The sequence below is a fragment of the Macaca mulatta genome, chromosome 15 (assembly GCF_049350105.2).
Source record: "Macaca mulatta isolate MMU2019108-1 chromosome 15, T2T-MMU8v2.0, whole genome shotgun sequence".
Taxonomy (NCBI): domain Eukaryota; kingdom Metazoa; phylum Chordata; class Mammalia; order Primates; family Cercopithecidae; genus Macaca; species Macaca mulatta.
The window spans coordinates 8,066,952-8,084,709 of NC_133420.1; the positions used below are offsets into that span (position 1 = coordinate 8,066,952).

At 63.0% G+C, this 17,758-nt stretch overlaps 2 protein-coding genes across 34 annotated transcripts in view; one reads left to right on the forward strand and one right to left on the reverse strand.

Moving 5' to 3' along the window:
* Positions 1-17,758, reverse strand: part of RXRA (retinoid X receptor alpha) — a 120,570-nt gene that overhangs the window by 4,533 nt on the left and 98,279 nt on the right. For all 33 annotated transcript variants that reach the window (XM_077967177.1, XM_077967161.1, XM_077967157.1 and 30 more), the window contains 4 exons: positions 16,105-16,234; positions 6,452-6,584; positions 4,006-4,097; positions 1,834-1,939 (listed from right to left, as the gene is read on the reverse strand). In XM_077967177.1, the coding sequence (XP_077823303.1) occupies positions 1,834-1,939; positions 4,006-4,097; positions 6,452-6,584; positions 16,105-16,234 (461 nt within the window). The remainder of the gene's footprint in view (positions 1-1,833; positions 1,940-4,005; positions 4,098-6,451; positions 6,585-16,104; positions 16,235-17,758) is intronic.
* Positions 8,352-13,332, forward strand: LOC144334970 (uncharacterized). The gene is made up of 2 exons (XM_077967186.1): positions 8,352-11,772; positions 12,034-13,332. Exons 1-2 carry the CDS (start codon positions 11,183-11,185, stop codon positions 12,479-12,481), a joined length of 1,038 nt encoding a protein of 345 aa, XP_077823312.1. The 5' UTR covers positions 8,352-11,182; the 3' UTR covers positions 12,482-13,332.

Here is a 17,758-nt window from a genome sequence, read left to right on the forward strand (position 1 = left end):
CTGGGCAACGCAGTGAGACCCTGTCCCTACAAAAGAACAAGAGAAAAACAGTAGCCAGGCGTGGTGGTGCATAATGCCTGTACGGAGGACCACTTGAGCCCAGGCTGAGGCTGCGGTGAGCTACGATCATACCACTGCATGCCAGCCTGGGCGACACAGCGAGACGCTCTCTCTTAAAAAATGGAAAAATATGGGCCATGACAGCCAGGAGCGGGTGTGAGGTCAGCAATGCATCTGGCTGCAGCAACCATCGCAGCAAGCGACTGTGGGGCCTGTCAGGGAAAGGGCTGCTGAGCACACTGGTGAGTTGCAGGGAACAGGCAGGGCACATGGTGGGTAACCAAGAAGTCAAAGGGCATCAGGTGGGGGAGGAGGAGTCAGGCTGCACCCCCACTGCAGGTGGAGCCGGGCCTGACTTGGGAGCTGTGTACTGGGGCAAGCCCCTTTCCATACAGCGTCAGCACCCCATGAGTGCCTCCCACGGCACCTCGTGCAGGGCTGTGGGCCTCAGAGCAGGGCCACCCCTTCCCCAGAAATAGCTCTGCTGGTGTTGGGCACAGCCTGGTCAGAGAAGGCTGGCGGGGGAGGGAGGGAGCATGGGTTGCTCCTCAGGGCCTGGCCCACCCCGGGGAGTTTCCTGGGGCAGGGACCAGTGGGCTGGCGGAGAGGGAGCGGGGGGAAGTCTGGGGCTCTGGGAAGAGGGATGGCAGGGCCAGGCATGAGGGCAGCAGCTGCCGCTGAGGACAGGGGGGACCAGGTGTCCCTTCTGGCTGGCCGTGTCTGCCCCAAGGCCCCTGTGCACGGCCTGAGTCTCTCCACACGGCCCCTCCAGGGGCTGCGGGACCTCATTAATTATTAACGACGTCTCTCTTTCAGGGAAAAGCTCTGTGGTTGGCTGCCTCGCAGTCCTTGTTTTAAAGGCAAAAACAGCGCAGAGGCTGGAGTCCGGCCAGAGAACAAGCTGTTTTCTGCTGAGCTGGCGAGATGGGCCAGGGCAGAAAGCCAGGAAAAATAAGCTGCCTGCCACCCCCTCCTGTCCTCGTCCTCCGGGAAGTTTCACTTTAAACCAAGCCAGATGAGGGCTGAGCAGGCAGCGGGGACACGGTTAACTGTGTATGTGCTGGTGGCGGGAGGGCCTGGGTGTCCTAGGAGGTCTGCTGGGCCCCACCTCCCCCAAACCCCCACCCACAGTCTGAGGATCAAGAGGCCAGGAGATGCCCCTTTTGAGAGAAGAGGCAGACTCTGGAGAGCTGACTTTGAAACCGAGGGATCCACAAATGTTTCTCTTCCTGGACACCTACTGTGCACCCAGCACTGCGGACTCAGAAACGAGAGAACCCCAGCCCTTCTAGGGCCCACAGCCGGGCAGGGGAGAAAGATGAGCTCTGCGCTTGGGCTGTGGCTGCCTATTCTGTACACACTTGTAGAGAGTGTTTAGAATGTGTAGGCATCTGGCCATCCACTCTACACATGCTTGTGAAGTACCTACTACGTGCTGGTGTCGCCGGACCTCTGGTGGTTCTGCCTGGCAGGGGAGCGCAGTGGGGGGTGAAGCACAGCCTTCATCTACCTACTTGACAAAGACAAGCACCTACTATGCGCCAGGTGTGAGGTAATCCTTCCGGTGGGGATATAGCGTGAGCCTGTGGGGTGTGCCTGCCACAGCCCACTGGCCTGGAGGACCTCCCGCTGCCTGCTCAGGACCTGCTGGCACGGGCTGGGCCTGGGGAAGGTGCCACCTTCTCATTCACATAAAACAGCCTTGCAGCAAGGTGGGGGCTCTGGAGACAAGAGCCCAGGTCTGGGGTGTGTGTGGGACAGGGCGGGGCCCACCTTCCGGGCTGCTCTGGGTACTTGTGCTTGCAGTAGGCCTCCAGGGACGCGTAGACCTTCTCCCTCAGCGCCTCCACCTCGGCCGGGTTCGAGAGCCCCTTGGAGTCTGAAAGGAGAAGAGGCCACAGGTCAGAACCCTCAGCTGGGTGTGTTCCAGGTACCCGCCCCCAGGACCCAGGCTTGTGTGGGGTCTCCCAAGCTGCCCCACCACGGGCAGAGCAGGTGGTGTGTGGGACACCGCTGGACACGCCCCCGCCTGCTCCCCCAGAGCCTGGTGGCAGGGGGATGACCGTGGAATCCATGGCCAGGCCAGGCTGCTCTGGGTCCAAGCTCGGCTCTGCCACTTGCCAGCCATGTGGCCTTGGGCCAATTATTTGACCTCCAGAGACTCGGTTTCCCCATCGATAAAGTGTCAGGAATCTGCTGCCTTCCAGCCGCCATGGGAACTGGGAGAGACAATGGAGGCCTCTGCTGCCCTTGGGTCTCAGCCCCATGACACGGACGGGAGCTACCACTGCTGCTCCCAGGAGCACCCAGACCCTGAGGGAACCCATCCTCGGCATGCTCGGGGAGTGCTGAGCTCAGGACCCAGACTCGAGAGCCCAGAGTGGACAGGGGCTGAGACTGCAGCCACCAACACCTCCAAGGCCAAGGGACCCCATGTGAATGCCACCTGGGCCCGTGTCCTGGGGCTCCCTGGCAACATGTCTGGCTCCCTGAGCTGCCTCAGCTCTAGCCCGTCTCCTCACCCTCCCTGCAAGCCTGTGCCTTGGTCTCCTCGCCTTCCCTGCAAGCCTGTGCCTAGACCCTGCTCGTGCCAGACAATCTCACCCTCCCTGCAGGCCCGTGCCCAGGTCCCGCTGGTGCCCCAGCTCTAGCAACCAGACCACACAGGACCTGAATGGGGATTCCTCGGGCCGGGCCGGGCCGTGGCGTGACTCAGCCTCCGAGCCGGCAGGATTATGGCCTGGATGCACAGCCTGGGTGATATAATGTCCCTGGAAACAAGCTCTCCCCACAAGAAGATGCCCATCTCCATCCCGGCCCGGTCCCTCAGAGCCAGGTCTGAGAAAGGGCAAGGTCAGGGCCAGGAACCAAGAGGGCTCCATTCCCTCCACCACGGCCCAGGTGAGCTCCCCACGGCAGCCCCAAACCTCTCCCTCCACACCCCAGCCGCCCACCCCTATCGCAATGAGCTGAGTTTCCAAACACAGAAACCCATAGCTCCCTCCCAGCTGGAACCCCTCGGGACTTGGCTCCCTGTGGCCCCAGGAGAAAACCCAGACTTAGCAAGACTTTCAAGACCCTGCCTGGGCTGCCCCCACCAGTGCACCCCACCTCTGTGCCTCCCGTTCCCCTGGCCCCTGTCTAACTTTCAGCTCCCGGAGGACGTGGCCCGCACCCTCGACCCACCACGCTCCTGTCCTCATGTGCTGGGGGCGCCTGCTGGTGGGCGTGACCCTCTAAACCCCAAGCTCTGGGCAGGCAAGCCCTACCCAGCAGTGTGAAGAGTCCTCCCATGCCCGGCAGGGTGCCGAACAAACAGGCACGTGTCAGCACTTGCTGGGCAAAGGGGTAGCATCTAGGAGGCTTTTCAAACCGAGAACCCAGAGGCTGGAGAAGGGCCGCACTGTGGGCCAGAGGCCTGTGCCCAGCTCCAGTCCCACAGCCCCAAGCCCTGCTCTCCTCAACCACAGGGGCCTAGCCCCAGAAACACTCTGGATCCGAGGCTCGGGGATGAGGTTGGTCCCCTCTGAACACCTGGCAGGCCTGACCCATCCCCACCCCATCCCCAGCCTGCAGGGCTTGGGGCTCCCAAACTTCAGCACTGGAAGTTCACAACCACAGCCGGCCACTTCCGGAGTATGGATTCCGATGCACAATGGTGAACGCTGCAAACCGCGGAGCCCAGACAGCACCACCAAGCCCCTCATGACAGGAGCCTTGCTGGGTCCCCCTGTGCCCAGGGGCCACGCTCCCTTGGTGGGCCCTCAAGGTGAGCAGAAGGCAGCACGGCCACACTTCCACTGGGAGGGGAGCACGCTGAGCTCAAGGAGAGCGGAAGTTGGCCTCATGTGCGGCCACAGCCAAGAGGTGCAGCCGGGAGGAGGCCCAGGTGCCTCTGCCCCACCAGAGAACAGGGCCAGGAGCCTCGAGGCAGGAAGGCCATACCGGGGTTGAAGAGGACGATGGCGCGCAGGCAGCCCAGCTCCGTCTTGTCCATCTGCATGTCCCGCATCTTGGACACGAGCTCTGTCAGCACCCTGCAGAGGAGGAGGGCAGACACCCCATCCCAGTTAGGCCGAGGTCCTCACCAAGGCCATACCCCAAATACCCAAGGTCTCTGGGAAGCCCGGCGTGGCCGGAAGGCGGCTGAGATGGGCCAAGCCAAGGCAAGGACCACCAGACAGCCCGAGAGGGAGTGGGCTGGAACCTGGGCCCAGGTGCCACCCCTGCCCGGAGGGTGGGCTCCTCTCCTCTCCCTCTAGGTCTGCCTGTGGGGCTTTATTCTGCGAACTTAGAGGCTAAGGAGGCACCTCGTGACAGCTAAGCTGAGGTGAGCCGGAGCTGCACGTGAGGTACAGAGTCTACCCCTCCTGAGCCCAGTAAGACCCACCACTGTCCCTCCTCAGCTGCAGACCTAGCACCACCTGAGGCAAAGCCCCTGCCCGTGCCCCAGCCCCAGTCGCTCCCTTCAGTCCAGGAAGAGACCTCTCCCCAGGGCCTGATCTCCCTGGGTGGGGGCTGCCAAAGGGAGTCATGTCCACTTCTTATCACCAGAAAAAAAAAAAAAAACCACCAGCCTCGACACAGGGAAAACCCGCCAGTTCCCTCCACGGAGAGGCTGGGGGCGTTCTCGGATTCAGACTCAGCCGCCCCACTCCTGCAGCTGGATTCTGAATCCCATCGGCCTCTGCAGTGTCCTGGGCCCCCTAGCCTCAGCAGCCTGCCCACCAACCCCAAAGCTCGACTGCTGTGTCCAGGAACTGAGGGTGGGCCAGAGCAGGGGAAAGGGAGGTGACCGGGTGGGGCCCGGATGGTTGCCTAAGGAGCCTGGGCTCTCCCCTGTAGGCCAAGGGGGGCCCTGAAGGTCTGCAGAATGGGGAGTGCCCTGGCTGATTCCTGGGAGAAGATCTGAAGTAGCCCGGAGGACAGGGTGGGACAGAACAGGAGCTGGGAGGGACCCCCGATGTCTGCTCTGAGGCAGAGGCACACAGCTGCAGAGGGGCAGGGCAGCGGGCATGGAAACGGCCTGGGCCACTGAGGGCAAAGACTTTGCATTCCACTTGCACAGAAGGCGAGGAAACGCTGGGGTCTCTGTAGTCACTGCTCTGGGACCCCAGAGAATGTAACCCCAGAGATAGCAACAAGGAAGCTACTGTCCACCTCTGTCATCGCCATCTCTCTACCAGCCAGCCAAAGGAACTGTCAGCTGGGCCAGTGGCTGGGGCCTCGCTTCCCAAAGCCGTATCCCCAGTACCCCCCTAAAGAAGCTGCTGTGGACAATAAACACGGCACCCTGTAGCCCCCGTGGGGACCCTCCCATACACTAACTTCTTAAAGGCCCTGACAAGTCCTGCAGCAAAGACCCTCGAGGACACTGTTTAAACCAGCGTTTGCCCACCATCCGCGGCCACAAACCCTTTTGCACTTGGCACATCCCATGGAGGTCAAGTTCCAGGACCACCCTCGGGACGCGGGGACCTGAACCACCCCCTGGGGCATTGCTGCTGGGGCATCCGTCCCCTGTAACTGCCAGTGCATGACCTCTACTCACCTCTAATGTGAGGGCTTTCATGTTCAGGGGCCACCTTCTCCAGGTGGCCTGCTCCTCCCCACCCACGGCTCCTTGTGCTGCAGATCCCTGACCAAGGACCCTGCAGTACCCCTCCCCAGCCCTCCTGCTCCAGCTGAAGCTGACATCCGGTCCCCAGAAGGCCCAGTGGGCTCTCTGGACTCGTGGAGAAAGACCGCAGTGATAGCGACAAGGAAGTTACCGTCCGCCTCGCCTGGCAGAGCCGAGCTGGCCGGCGCTCTGGGAGGGCAACGTGAATGGACATGGACCACCCAGGCCCGGACGAGGGCGGGCTCTGCAGCCAGTGCTGCTCCTGCAGTGTGTCCCCTGAGAAGTGGCTGAGGTGCAGCCCATGCTCCGCTGGGAGGCGTGAAGCACTGTGGTCCGACACCCCTGCCTGCACGGGGACAGGCGTTAGGCCACACCACGCCCCGGGCTGCCACGGCATTCCCGTGCCAGCCTCACGCAGCCTGCAATGTGCCAACCGGAATCGACACTTTTACAAAACTGCATCTATGGTATCATCGCTTTAAAGAGAAATGAAGCTTTCCTTCCCACGGATAAATACATGGGATCGTGAAAAAAGAAAAGCTGGAGAGAGATAGGCCAAGTGCTCCCTGTGGTTACAGATGCCCCAGAGGCAGGGCTGGCATGGGGCTCTGAGCCTCCTCCTTGTGCTTTTCTCTGTTTTCCACGTGTGCACCCTTCATGTGCTGAAATAATACTAGGTAGGACGTGCACGGGGGCCGAGGCGACTGAACTCAGCTCACCTGGCGGTGGAGGTGAGCAAAGCGCCCTCGTCCCTCCTGGGACCCCCCTGACCTGTCAAAGATGGCGCCCACCCCTGCGCTGTGGGCGCTGTTCCGGTGGACGTGCAGTCCGGTGGCCAGGAGGATCCCGTCCTTCACGGCGATGGAGCGGTGGGAGAAGGAGGCGATGAGCAGTTCATTCCAGCCTGGGGAGGAGGCACATGGTCACTCGGCTGTCTCCAGGCCCCACGGGGCTCGCCCCTTCCCCAGACCCTGGTGGGAGCCCACAGAGCCAGCATGTCACAGACCCATCCTGACAGGCTCTGGAACCCCAATCCCACGAAATATTCCACAGAAAAGAGGTTCCTGAGAATACCTCTTCTACAGTGCACACTGGCACACAACAGGCCCTGAGAAGCCCCGCACAAAGTCCCTTGAGCTCTGTGGAACCCAAGAGCTCACAAACTCATGTGCCCACGGAAGCTTCCTCCTGTGCGTGCAGGACGCTCCTGCCACAGAGCACGCGGGAGAGCACCCAGCGATGTTCCCAGGTTGGTCCCCAGAACCACTGCTGCCAGCAGGGTCCCAGGAGCAAACTCTCGGGGATCCGTGTGCACTTCGTGGAATGCCACCAAACAGCAGGTTATCCAACGGAAGGCAGGTGCATGAGAGCCGCGGCGTCTTTTGGGAGGTTTCCCAGCGGGGGGAAGGTTAGAAAACAGCAGTCCCTCAACATCAGGGGGTTCCCTGGGGGGATAGTTAGGTAACAGTAGCTCCTCAACATAGTGGGGGTTCCCTGGGGGTGGGCAGTTAGGTAACAGTAGCCCCTCAACATAGTGGGGGTTCCCTGGGGGTGGGCAGTTAGGTAACAGCAGTCCCTCAACATCGGGGGTTCCCTGGGGGGCAGGCAGTTAAGAACAGCAGTCTCTCAGCATGAGGTTCCAGTGCAGACAAGGCAGAGCAGGCATTGGGGAGGAAGAAAGCCTGAAACAGGGACCCTCGCGTGCACACACATTACTGTTTTAATGGCTCCTGGAGACCAGGTGACATGGAATCACCCGCAGTCACACAGTCAGGGACCCTCGCGTGCACACGCATTACTGTTTTAACGGCTCCCGTTTACAGGGTGACACGGAATCACCTGCAGTCACACAGTCAGGGACCCTCGCGTGCACACGCATTACTGTTTTGACGGCTCCCGTTTACAGGGTGACACGGAATCACCTGCAGTCACACAGTAACCTTCAGCACCTTCTGCACTCCCCAAGCGCTCCAGAGGCTCCAGCCTCTACCCCGACACTGTCATGAATTTCCCACTTAATCCTAACTGTAATCCTGGAAAACCGGCATTAACCTTGTTTTACAGAGGGGGAAACTGAGGCATGAGGCGGTCAGTGATCAGCAAGAAGTTGGTGGGGACCACCGTGCCAGCTCCAGCTCGGCCCACCACACCCTCCCAGCACACACCCACCCCGTCATGGGGACCCCGGGGGCAGGTGTCACCACCCCCATTCTCCCCGTTTCACAACTGAGTAATCCCAGGGCCCCAGAAGGGAAGTCCCACCCCCGAGGCCACCCCGCCCAGGTGTGCTGACAGACCAGGCAGGGATTGCACCCGACTCGCCCCAGGCTGTGCAACCAAAATGAGGGAGGAACGGTGGGGTCTGTGCCCCACCACCGTGGGAGCATGCAGACGGCACCACGGGCGGTCTGATGGAAAAGCCGGGGCTGGAAATACTGTCACAGACGTGGGACGGGCACCTCCCACCTGTCACACATCCCCTCTCCCTGCCAGGTGGCAGCAGGCAGCCCGTTGCAATGGGGAGTCAGAACAGTGGGGTTCCCTGGGGCGGCGGTTTGGGAAACACACCCCAAGGCTGCAGTGTGCAGTGGCGTCCCAGGGCTCAGCCGAGTCAGCCACGCAGACAGCTTCCACACTGCCCAGCCAGATTTTCTTTGACCACAGAACCTTTTTTTTTTTTTTTTTTTTTTTGCCCATGAAACATCTGTAGCATCACATTTAGGAGAACTCTGATCTAGATGACCCCCTCAATCTGACGTGTGGGTAATCTGTGGCCCGGGGAGGGGAACGGTTTGCCCCAAATCACACAGAGACTCGGACAGAAGCCCTGGGCCCACTCCCACTCCTGCCCCTCCTACAGCTCAGCCTGTCAGGTTTTCCTGGGCTGAGAGGTACTGGGTCTGACATCCGGTGAGAGTAAATGCTCTCCCAGGAAAGGGCTCTCCCTCCCTTCCCACACCAGGCCCGGTGTGGACAAACTTCCTGTGGCCAGGGGCAGGGACCCAGGGGCCTGAGGACAAGAGCTGGGCTGGGGCACAGCTGGCCCCAAACCCACCAGCCCTGGCCAGTCCTGGCTCCGGGGCCCGCCTCTCTCCCTCGCATCCTCCAGGCCTGGGGGTTTACCGGAGCGGTGGCCCCCTCCCCTCCCACTGCTCTGAGAGCCCCTGGGGCCACCCAGCAGGCACCAGGGTGGACTTGCCTCTGAAACTGTGGTGTGCCCAGCAGAGGGGCCTGGTGCACGGCTGGGTGCACGCTGCTGAGCCGAGATGCGGCCCTCAGCACAGGATACAGGTCAGGACGCCAGACACACGGACAGAACATCGTGGAGTCTCTCTATGCACCCTCCGGCACGCCGGCTGCATCTCAGCTCCCCTGTCCCCCGTCCCTCCAACCCGATGTCCTCACTCGGTTATTTCTCCTCTCCTGCCCCGAACACCTTTGTAAGCTGCCCTCCTCCTTCTCGGACGTAAGAGAAAACGGGAGAGGAACCCATTTTACAGTAACCTTTGGGGCGCGTCTTCACCTTCCTAAGTGCTCCACTGCTGCACAAAAGACAGTTACTGGCCCTGCGATGTGGGGGCCTGGCACGGCCACAGCTTTTAACAGCTCAGGGTGCACTGGCCTTTCAGAAGAAGGACCTCAGTGATGCAGGGGATACCAGGTCTTACTCCAGGCTCCAAGCGCAGGACCAAGAGTCTTGCCTGGAGCTGCCCCTTGGTCACTATGTCCTCCAACTCAAGAAGCTGGCCCTGCCCAAGGAACTTACTCCTCCAGATCCCTTGTGGCCCTGCCCACACGCCCAGGGCCTCTGCTGGGGTTGCAGGATCCCTGGACAGCACTTCTGGAAGGAAAAGCATGGAGTCAAGGGTCACGTGGGGAAGCCAGGGCCTCGGGCTCCAACCTGGCTCAGCCGCGTTCCTGTCTCACCTCTGAGCTGCCACTTCCTCAGCACAGGGGACAGTGAGAACTACTGACAGCACAGGAGACAGTGAGAACTACTGACAGCACAGGGGACAGTGAGAACTTCCTCAGCACAGGGGACAGTGAGAACAGCTACTCCTGGTGGTCTGGAGAGTTAAATGAGTCCACACTCATGAGGTAGGGCAGGGCCCCCCAGAGCCACAGCTGCTGTCCCCATGGGGCTTGTGATGGGGATCCCGTTCCAGGGCGGCAGTGACAAGAGCCCAGCCTGGCTTCCCCTGTGTCCTGGGGCCGGAGATGTGGGCAGGATTAACAAGACCAGGGGCGTCAAATGGTGTGCTGTCCCCACAGGGGGACCTTGGGCCTGCTACATAAGCCTGGCTCCTCCCTCCTCACAGCCCAGCAAGGCCTGCCCCTTCCCCCCAACCCCCCGCCTCCATGCCAGGAGGTGCCCGTGCAGCCCAGGCCCTCCAAAGACCCCACTGGAGCAGCTAATGCAGACTCAGAACCCAACAGCCTGGGATGAGGGGGCAGGCGGGAAGGAGGTTGGATGGAGGAACTTGAAAGCTGTGAGCGACCCGGCCCTGTCTCAGTTTACTCATCTGACAAACACAAGCGTCAGGGTGTGACTCGGAGCTTCCATAGAACAAGCCAAAACTATTCATTTTAATGCTTTATTTCTGAAGGCTTCCTAGACAGGTGGGGCAGGAGCCCACCCCAAGGAAGGGGCCCTACCCGGCAGGAGCAGACACGCGTGACGTTAGCCTCCCACAGCCCGGCTGGAATCCTCCACCAGTTTCTGGGCCCCTGCAGGGCTGTGGCCACTGCACCCCAGCTCAGTGCCACCGAGAGCCACGGGTGGACACGCCCCGGAGTGAGCAGAGACCCTGGGCCTTGAACCTGCATGGCCAATGGCTCTCACAACGGTGGGAATCCCAGGTCTGGGCACCCATTCCCATCGCTGCTGCCGCCCAGTAGAAGTGACCTCCCCCACCAGCGCTGGGAACACAGTGGGAGGGCCCAGCACAGGGACATAATGGGGGAGCACTCAGTGCCCCCCTGCACCTGCCAGGGCTGGGCGGGGCCTCGCTTCCACCACTGCCTCCTGCCAGAAGAAAACTCAGCAGGACCGCACCCCCGTCCCGTCAGGCTACAGCCACGGACCCTGACCTGAGCCCCCTGGAGGGGGACAGAGTCCTCCAGCCAACACCAGCCAGAGGCTACAGCCACAGCCCCAGCCCCAAGCCCCCTAAAGGACGACAGAGCCCTTCAGCCAATACCAGCCAGGCAGAGTGTATCCTTGGGGTCAACCCGGGTCCTCTCCAGCCACCTGGCCAGTGCAGGCTTCCAACTCCAGTGCTCCACATCTGAGCTGGACATGTGCCTCAGTGGACCTTACAGGGGCTTGGGGAGACCACCTGATGGGTGAGCTGCCGGCCCCGGCAGACAGAACACACAAGGACAATGAGGCACCGAGAGTAAGTGACTTGGCCAAGGTCAGCCGCTGGTGGGCAGTGGGGCTGGGACTCACGCCGGAAGTGCAGCTCCAGACCTCACCATGTGGCCCTCGAAGCTGGCAGCATGAGCAGGGCCCGCTGGACACAGGTCAGCAAGGACCTCAGTGGGGACCCAGCACCACACTCCGCCACGATCCCCCCACGCAGACCCTCAGCACCGTGCTCCGCCACAACCACCCCTCGCAGGCCCTCAGCACCGCACTCCGCCACACTCACCCCACGCAGATCCTCAGCACCGCACTCCACCACAATCCCCCCACGCAGGCCCTCAGCACCGCGCTCCGCCACAACCACCCCATGCAGATCCTCAGCACCACACTCCACCACAATCCCCCCCACGCAGGCCCTCAGCACCGCGCTCCGCCACAACCACCCCACACAGATCCTCAGCACCGCACTCCGCCACACTCACCCCACGCAGGCCCTCAGCACCGCGCTCCGCCACAACCACCCCACGCAGACCCTCAGCACCGCGCTCCGCCACAACCACCCCACGCAGACCCTCAGCACCGCGCTCCGCCACAACCACCCCACGCAGACCCTCAGCACCGCGCTCCGCCACAACCACCCCACGCAGATCCTCAGCACCGCGCTCCGCCACGCTCACCCCACGCAGATCCTCAGCACCGCACTCCACCACAACCACCCACGCAGGCCCTCAGCACCGCGCTCCACCACAACCACCCACGCAGATCCTCAGCACCGCGCTCCGCCACGCTCACCCCACGCAGATCCTCAGCACCGCACTCCACCACAACCACCCCTCGCAGATCCTCAGCACCGCGCTCCGCCACAACCACCCCATGCAGATCCTCAGCACCGCGCTCCGCCACGCTCACCCCTCGCAGATCCTCAGCACCGCACTCCGCCACAACCACCCCACACAGGCCCTCAGCACCGCGCCCCGCCGCGCAGGCCCTCAGCACCGCGCTCCGCCACGATCACGCCTCACAGGCCCTCAGCACCGCACTCCGCCACGCTCACCCCACACAGGCTGATGCTGGAGCCAGAAGCTGTCAGAACATGGGACCGCAGGGCCAGGCACCACACAGATATGGCGACGAACACAGCCATCCAATCTGACTCGGACCTCCGCCTGGGCCCCAGCGCACAACCATCTGGAGATCCCCCAGTAAAAGAGCTGCATGCGGCCGACTGTTCTCTGGACAGGCCTGTTGGGTTGGGGCAGGGTGGGGGTACCATCCTTTCTCAGCAAAACCCTTGGGCATCTCTCCAAAGACCACTGGGGTCAGGCAGGCCTGTAGCTGGCAAAGCCAGGGGCTCTGAACCGAGGGCTCTTGGGGGAGCCCCTGCAAACAAGGGCAGGGTTCCTTTGGCAGGCGAAATACGCACCACACTCTGAAAGAAGTCTGAGCCCACAACAGCAGACGGCCACGTGCCTCAGGCCCAGAGAAGCGAGGACCTACCAGACACGAGGCCAACGGGATTAAGTCAAGGACTTTGAGATGGGAGATGATCCTGGCTCATCCGGCAGGGCCCAATATGACCAGAAGAGTCCTTCTGGGAGGGAGGCGGCGGCACCAGGCCCTCTACACACAGCCTGTGTGGTCGCAGCCCTGACCCAAGCAGCTTCCAGAACATTCCCTGCTTCACAGGGAGCCTGTCTCTGTTTGGCTGTGCCTTCTCCATTTCTCGCTTAGGAGCCGCCTTGTATGGGCCGAGGCTCCCCAGTCAGGCTGAGGCAGCGGAGCCCACAGTGCAGCAGCCTCCAGGCAGCTGGGATACCTGGCCCTAAGGGAGCTTGGCTTCTTGGGCCCAGGGGGACATGGGACAGTGACCAGCACCATCGCGGGGCAGTGAGGGCAGACCTGGGCACCCAACGTGTTGCTTCACCAGCAGGAGACTCCACTAACAGCCTGGCCTCACAGCTACCCCGGGTGACTCAGCGAGAACCAGCCTCAATCAGCACGTCCCTCACACCCCTCTTCCCAGGTGGGCGACCAGCTTGGGGGGCGCCTGCCCCGTCCAAGCTTCCACTGCCATCCTGATCCCCAAACCCCAAAGCTGAGCTCCCAGCCACCGTCCTGGCCACCGCATGGCATCACGGGGAGTGTGCTGCGCGTGGAGCAGGCATTTCTGTGCAATGGCTCCGTGCATCACCATTTCCGCATGGAAACAGGGCTGCGGCCTTGGAGTGGGAGGAGAAGGGCAGAGAGCATGTGGCCCTCCTGGGCAGCCCCTTGAACACACCCAGCCTCCCTCTCCAGAGCCCCCCAATCTCCACCAACAGCCCATTACCTCTCTGAAGGCCCCTGAGAGAGACCCCACATGGCACACCTCCTTATGAGGGATGGAGGGAAACTGAGGCCCCAGGCCCTTCCCCCAACAGTCCCATATAGTCCATAAGAGGTCCCAGGAGGGGGGAGTGTCCCAGGATGGGGAAGTGTCCCGGGAGGTAGGAGTGTGTCCCAGGAGGGGGATGTGTACCAGGAGGGGGGAGTGTCCCGGGAGGTAGGAGTGTGTCCCAGGAAGGGGGAGTGTCCCAGGATGGGGAAGTGTCCCCGGAGGTAGGAGTGTGTCCCAGGAGGGGGGTGTGTCTCAGGAGGGGGGAGTGTCCCGGGAGGTAGGAGTGTGTCCCAGGAGGGGGGTGTGTACCAGGAGGGGGGAGTGTCCCGGGAGGTAGGAGTGTGTCCCAGGAGGGGGGAGTGTCCCAGGATGGGGAAGTGTCCCCGGAGGTAGGAGTGTGTCCCAGGATGGGGGTGTGTCTCAGGAGGGGGGAGTGTCCCAGGAGGGGGGAGTGTCCCGGGAGATAGGAGTGTGTCCCAGGAGGGGGGTGTGTACCAGGAGGGGGGAGTGTCCCAGGATGGGGAACTGTCCTGGGAGGTAGGAGTGTGTCCCAGGAGGGGGGTGTGTCTCAGGAAGGGGGAGTGTCCCGGGAGGTAGGAGTGTGTCCCAGGAGGGGGGAGTGTCCCAGGATGGGGAAGTGTCCCCGGAGGTAGGAGTGTGTCCCAGGAGGGGGGTGTGTCTCAGGAGGGGGGAGTGTCCCAGGAGGGGGGAGTGTCCCGGGAGATAGGAGTGTGTCCCAGGAGGGGGGTGTGTACCAGGAGGGGGGAGTGTCCCAGGATGGGGAACTGTCCTGGGAGGTAGGAGTGTGTCCCAGGAGGGGGGTGTGTCTCAGGAGGGGGGAGTGTCCCGGGAGGTAGGAGTGTGTCCCAGGAGGGGGGAGTGTCCCAGGATGGGGAAGTGTCCCCGGAGGTAGGAGTGTGTCCCAGGAGGGGGGTGTGTCTCAGGAGGGGGGAGTGTCCCGGGAGGGCGGAGTGTCCCAGGAGGGGGGAGTGTGTCCCGGGAGGCGGGAGTGTCCCGGGAGGGAGGAGTGTCCCGGGATGGGGGAGTGTCCCAGGAGAGGGGAGCGTGTCCCGGGAGGGGGGAGTGCCCTGGGAGGGAGGATTGTCCTGGGAGGTGGGAGATTATACTGGGAGAGGGGAGTGTCCCAGGAGGGGGGAGTGTGTCCCGGGAGGGAGGAGTGTTCCGGGAGGGAGAAGTGTGTTCTGGGAGGGAGAAGTGTGTTCCGGGAGGGAGGAGTGTCCCGGGAGGGGGGAGTGTCCCGGGAGGGGGGAGTGTGTCCTGGGAGGGAGGAGTGTCCCGGGATGGGGGAGTGTGTCCCGGGAGGGAGGAGTGTCCCGGGAGGGAGGAGTGTGTCCCGGGAGGGAGGAGTATGTCCCGGGAGGGAGGAGTATGTCCCGGGAGGGGGGAGTGTCCTGGGAGGGAGGAGTGTCCCAGGAGGGAGGAGTGTGTCCCGGGAAGGAGGAGTATGTCCCGGGAGGGAGGAGTATGTCCTGGGAGGGAGGAGTGTCCCGGGAGGGAGGAGTGTCCAGGGAGGGAGGAGTGTGTCCTGGGAGGGAGGAGTGTCCTAGGAGGTGGGAGAGTATACTTGGAGAGGGGAGTGTCCCAGGATGGGGAGTGTCCCGGGAGGGGGGAGTGTGTCCCGGGACGGGGGAGTGTGTCCCGGGAGGGAGGAGTGTGTTCTGGGAGGGGGGAGTGTGTCCCGGAAGGGGGGAGTGTCCCGGGAGGGGGGAGTGTGTCCCGGGAGGGAGGAGTGTCCCGGGAGGGGGGAGTGTGTCCCGGGACGGGGGAGTGTGTCCCGGGAGGGAGGAGTGTGTTCTGGGAGGGGGAGTGTGTCCCGGAAGGGGGGAGTGTCCCGGGAGGGGGGAGTGTGTCCCGGGAGGGAGGAGTGTCCCGGGAGGGGGGAGTGTGTTCCGGGAGGGAGGAGTGTCCCGGGAGAGGGGAGTGTGTCCCGGGAGGGAGGAGTGTGTCCCGGGAGGGAGGAGTGTTCTGGGAGGGGGGAGTGTGTCCCGGGAGGGGGGAGTGTGTCCTGGGAGGGAGGAGTGTCCCGGGAGGGGGGAGTGTGTTCTGGGAGGGGGGAGTGTGTCCCGGGAGTGGGGAGTGTCCCGGGAGGGGGGAGTGTGTCCCGGGAGGGGGGAGTGTGTTCCAGGAGAGGGGAGTGTGTCCCGGGAGAGAGGAGTGTGTCCTGGGAGGGAGGAGTGTGTTCCAGGAGGGAGGAGTGTCCCGGGAGGGAGGAGTGTGTCCAGGGAGGGAGGAGCGTGTTCCAGGAGGAAGGAGTGTGTCCAGGGAGGGAGGAGTGTGTTCTGGGAGGGGGGAGTGTGTCCCGGGAGGGGGGAGTGTGTCCCGGGACGGGGGAGTGTGTCCCGGGATGGGGGAGTGTGTTCCAGGAGGGAGGAGTGTTGCGGGAGGGGGGAGTGTGTCCTGGGAGAGCAGAGTGTCCCAGGAGGTAGGAGTGTGTCCAGGGAGGGGAGAGCGTGTCCTGGGAAGGGGGAGTGTCCCAGGAGGTAGGAGTGTGTCCCAGGAGCGGGGAGTGTCCCGGGAAGGGGGCGTGTCCCAGGAGGGGGGAGTATCCGGGGATGGGGGAGTGTCCCGGGATGGGGGAGTGTCCCGGGAGCGAGGAGTGTCCTGGTAAGTGTCCCATCTGCATGGCGTCCCCATCCCCGCCCAGGCCCGGCCACTCACCTGCCCGCAACAGGATGACCTGGTCGTCCAGGGGCAGCTCTGAGAAGTGTGGGATCCGCTTGGCCCACTCCACCAGCGTGAAGAGCTGCTTGTCAGCTGCTTGGCAAATGTTGGTGACGGGGTCGTTCGGCTATAGTGGAGGAATAAGAGCAGGACATTCAGTCCCAGAAGCCAGTGTACTGACAGAACACAGCCAGACCAGCCCTGCCCCACACACTGGGCCCATGTGGGGCGCTGAATACGGCCCCCAAAGATGCCCAGTTCCCAATCCCCAGAACCTGGGACTACGCGACCTTGCATGGCACATGGGGCTTGGCAGAGGTGATTAGGTGTGGCCTGAAATTGGGAGGTGGGCCTGCACCACCGGGGGGACCCAGGGTCATTGCACGGGGCCTGTGAGAGGGAGGCAGGAGGGTCAGAGGAAGAGATGCGATCACAGACACTGGGGCCCAAGGGGAGAGAGACGCTGCTGGCTTTGAAGGTGGAGGAAGAGGCCATGAGCCAAGGAATGTGGCAGCCCCAGGAGCAGAGGCAGAGGCAGACTCCCCAGCAGAGCCCGCAGGAGCCAGCCGGCAGGCACCTTGACGTCAGCCCACCAAGACTGATTTTGGCTCTCTGGCCACAGAACAGTCAGATAATAAAATGTGTGTTGTTTCCAGCCACTAGGTTACGGCAGGACACGAGTCTGTCCCACAGCTCCGGGAGGCAGGCGCAGGGAGCTGGGGAAATCGGATACAGGGCAGTGTTGGAGCAGGGTGGGACCGACCGCCTTCATCTCTGACGGTCACGGTGGCCCACCCTGGGGACAGGGCTGGCCTCTCACGTTCCAGCAGGCATGGATGTGGGAGCTCGGGAGGGCAGGCGACTCGGCTGAGATACCAGGCCCCAGGCACAGAGAGAGGGCGGCACTCACGGCTCCTCTGGAAAGCCCTAGCCGGAAAAGGGCCACTCAGTCTCACAGATGAGGGGACCCAGGCGGCCTTGAAGTAGGGCAGGAGGGGAGGGCCCTCCCCAGCTCCTGGCAGGTGGGGCTTGGGTCATGGACCTTCTGTGTCCTGAGTAAGGGGAACTCAGACGACGGCCCCCTCCGTGATGCCGCTGCAGGAGTAACGACCGTCAACAGGATTCGGGGATCCCTTACTCCAGGGCATCCGCCAAGGAGAGAAATGCCTCCCTTTGAAGAGCTTCCACAAACAGAATCCACCTGCTCGTCAGAGACGTGCAGACTAAACGCAGCGCCCGGTGGGAAAGGCCTCTGAGGGCGGAGAAGGCCCCCGAGGAAAGGCACAGAGACTCACCAGGCAACACAGGGCCCCGAGCAGGCCCAGGTGACAGGCTGGTGCCATGGGTAAGGAAGGAGAGCCTCAAGCCCTCCTGGGCTGGCTCGGACCTCTGCAGGAGTGGGCACAGGGGTCACCATCTGTCATGTGCCTGCAGTTGGCCCCTCAGGAGAGGCCAGGGCAGCCCTTGGGGGCCCGAGCCAGAGGGGTGCACAGAGGGGTGGGATCCCTCGGCTGACAGGGGTTGGCCACAGTCTACACAGGTCTGTGACTCACTCATTCCTCTGCAAACCTTCCATGAGCAGCATCAGCAGCCCCCAGCACTCACACGGCTCCTGGCTCTGTGCTCAGCGCCCCCCAGGCCGGCCACAGCC

What these genes read in the sequence shown, in the direction of transcription:
- LOC144334970 (XM_077967186.1), top strand. Translation starts at nt 11,183, where the DNA reads ATGAGCAGGGCCCGCTGGACACAGGTCAGCAAGGACCTCAGTGGGGAC. An exon ending in CACCACAACCACCCACGCAG is followed by an intron (nt 11,773 to 12,033) that starts GCCCTCAGCACC and finishes CCCGCCGCGCAG; the next exon opens with GCCCTCAGCACCGCGCTCCG.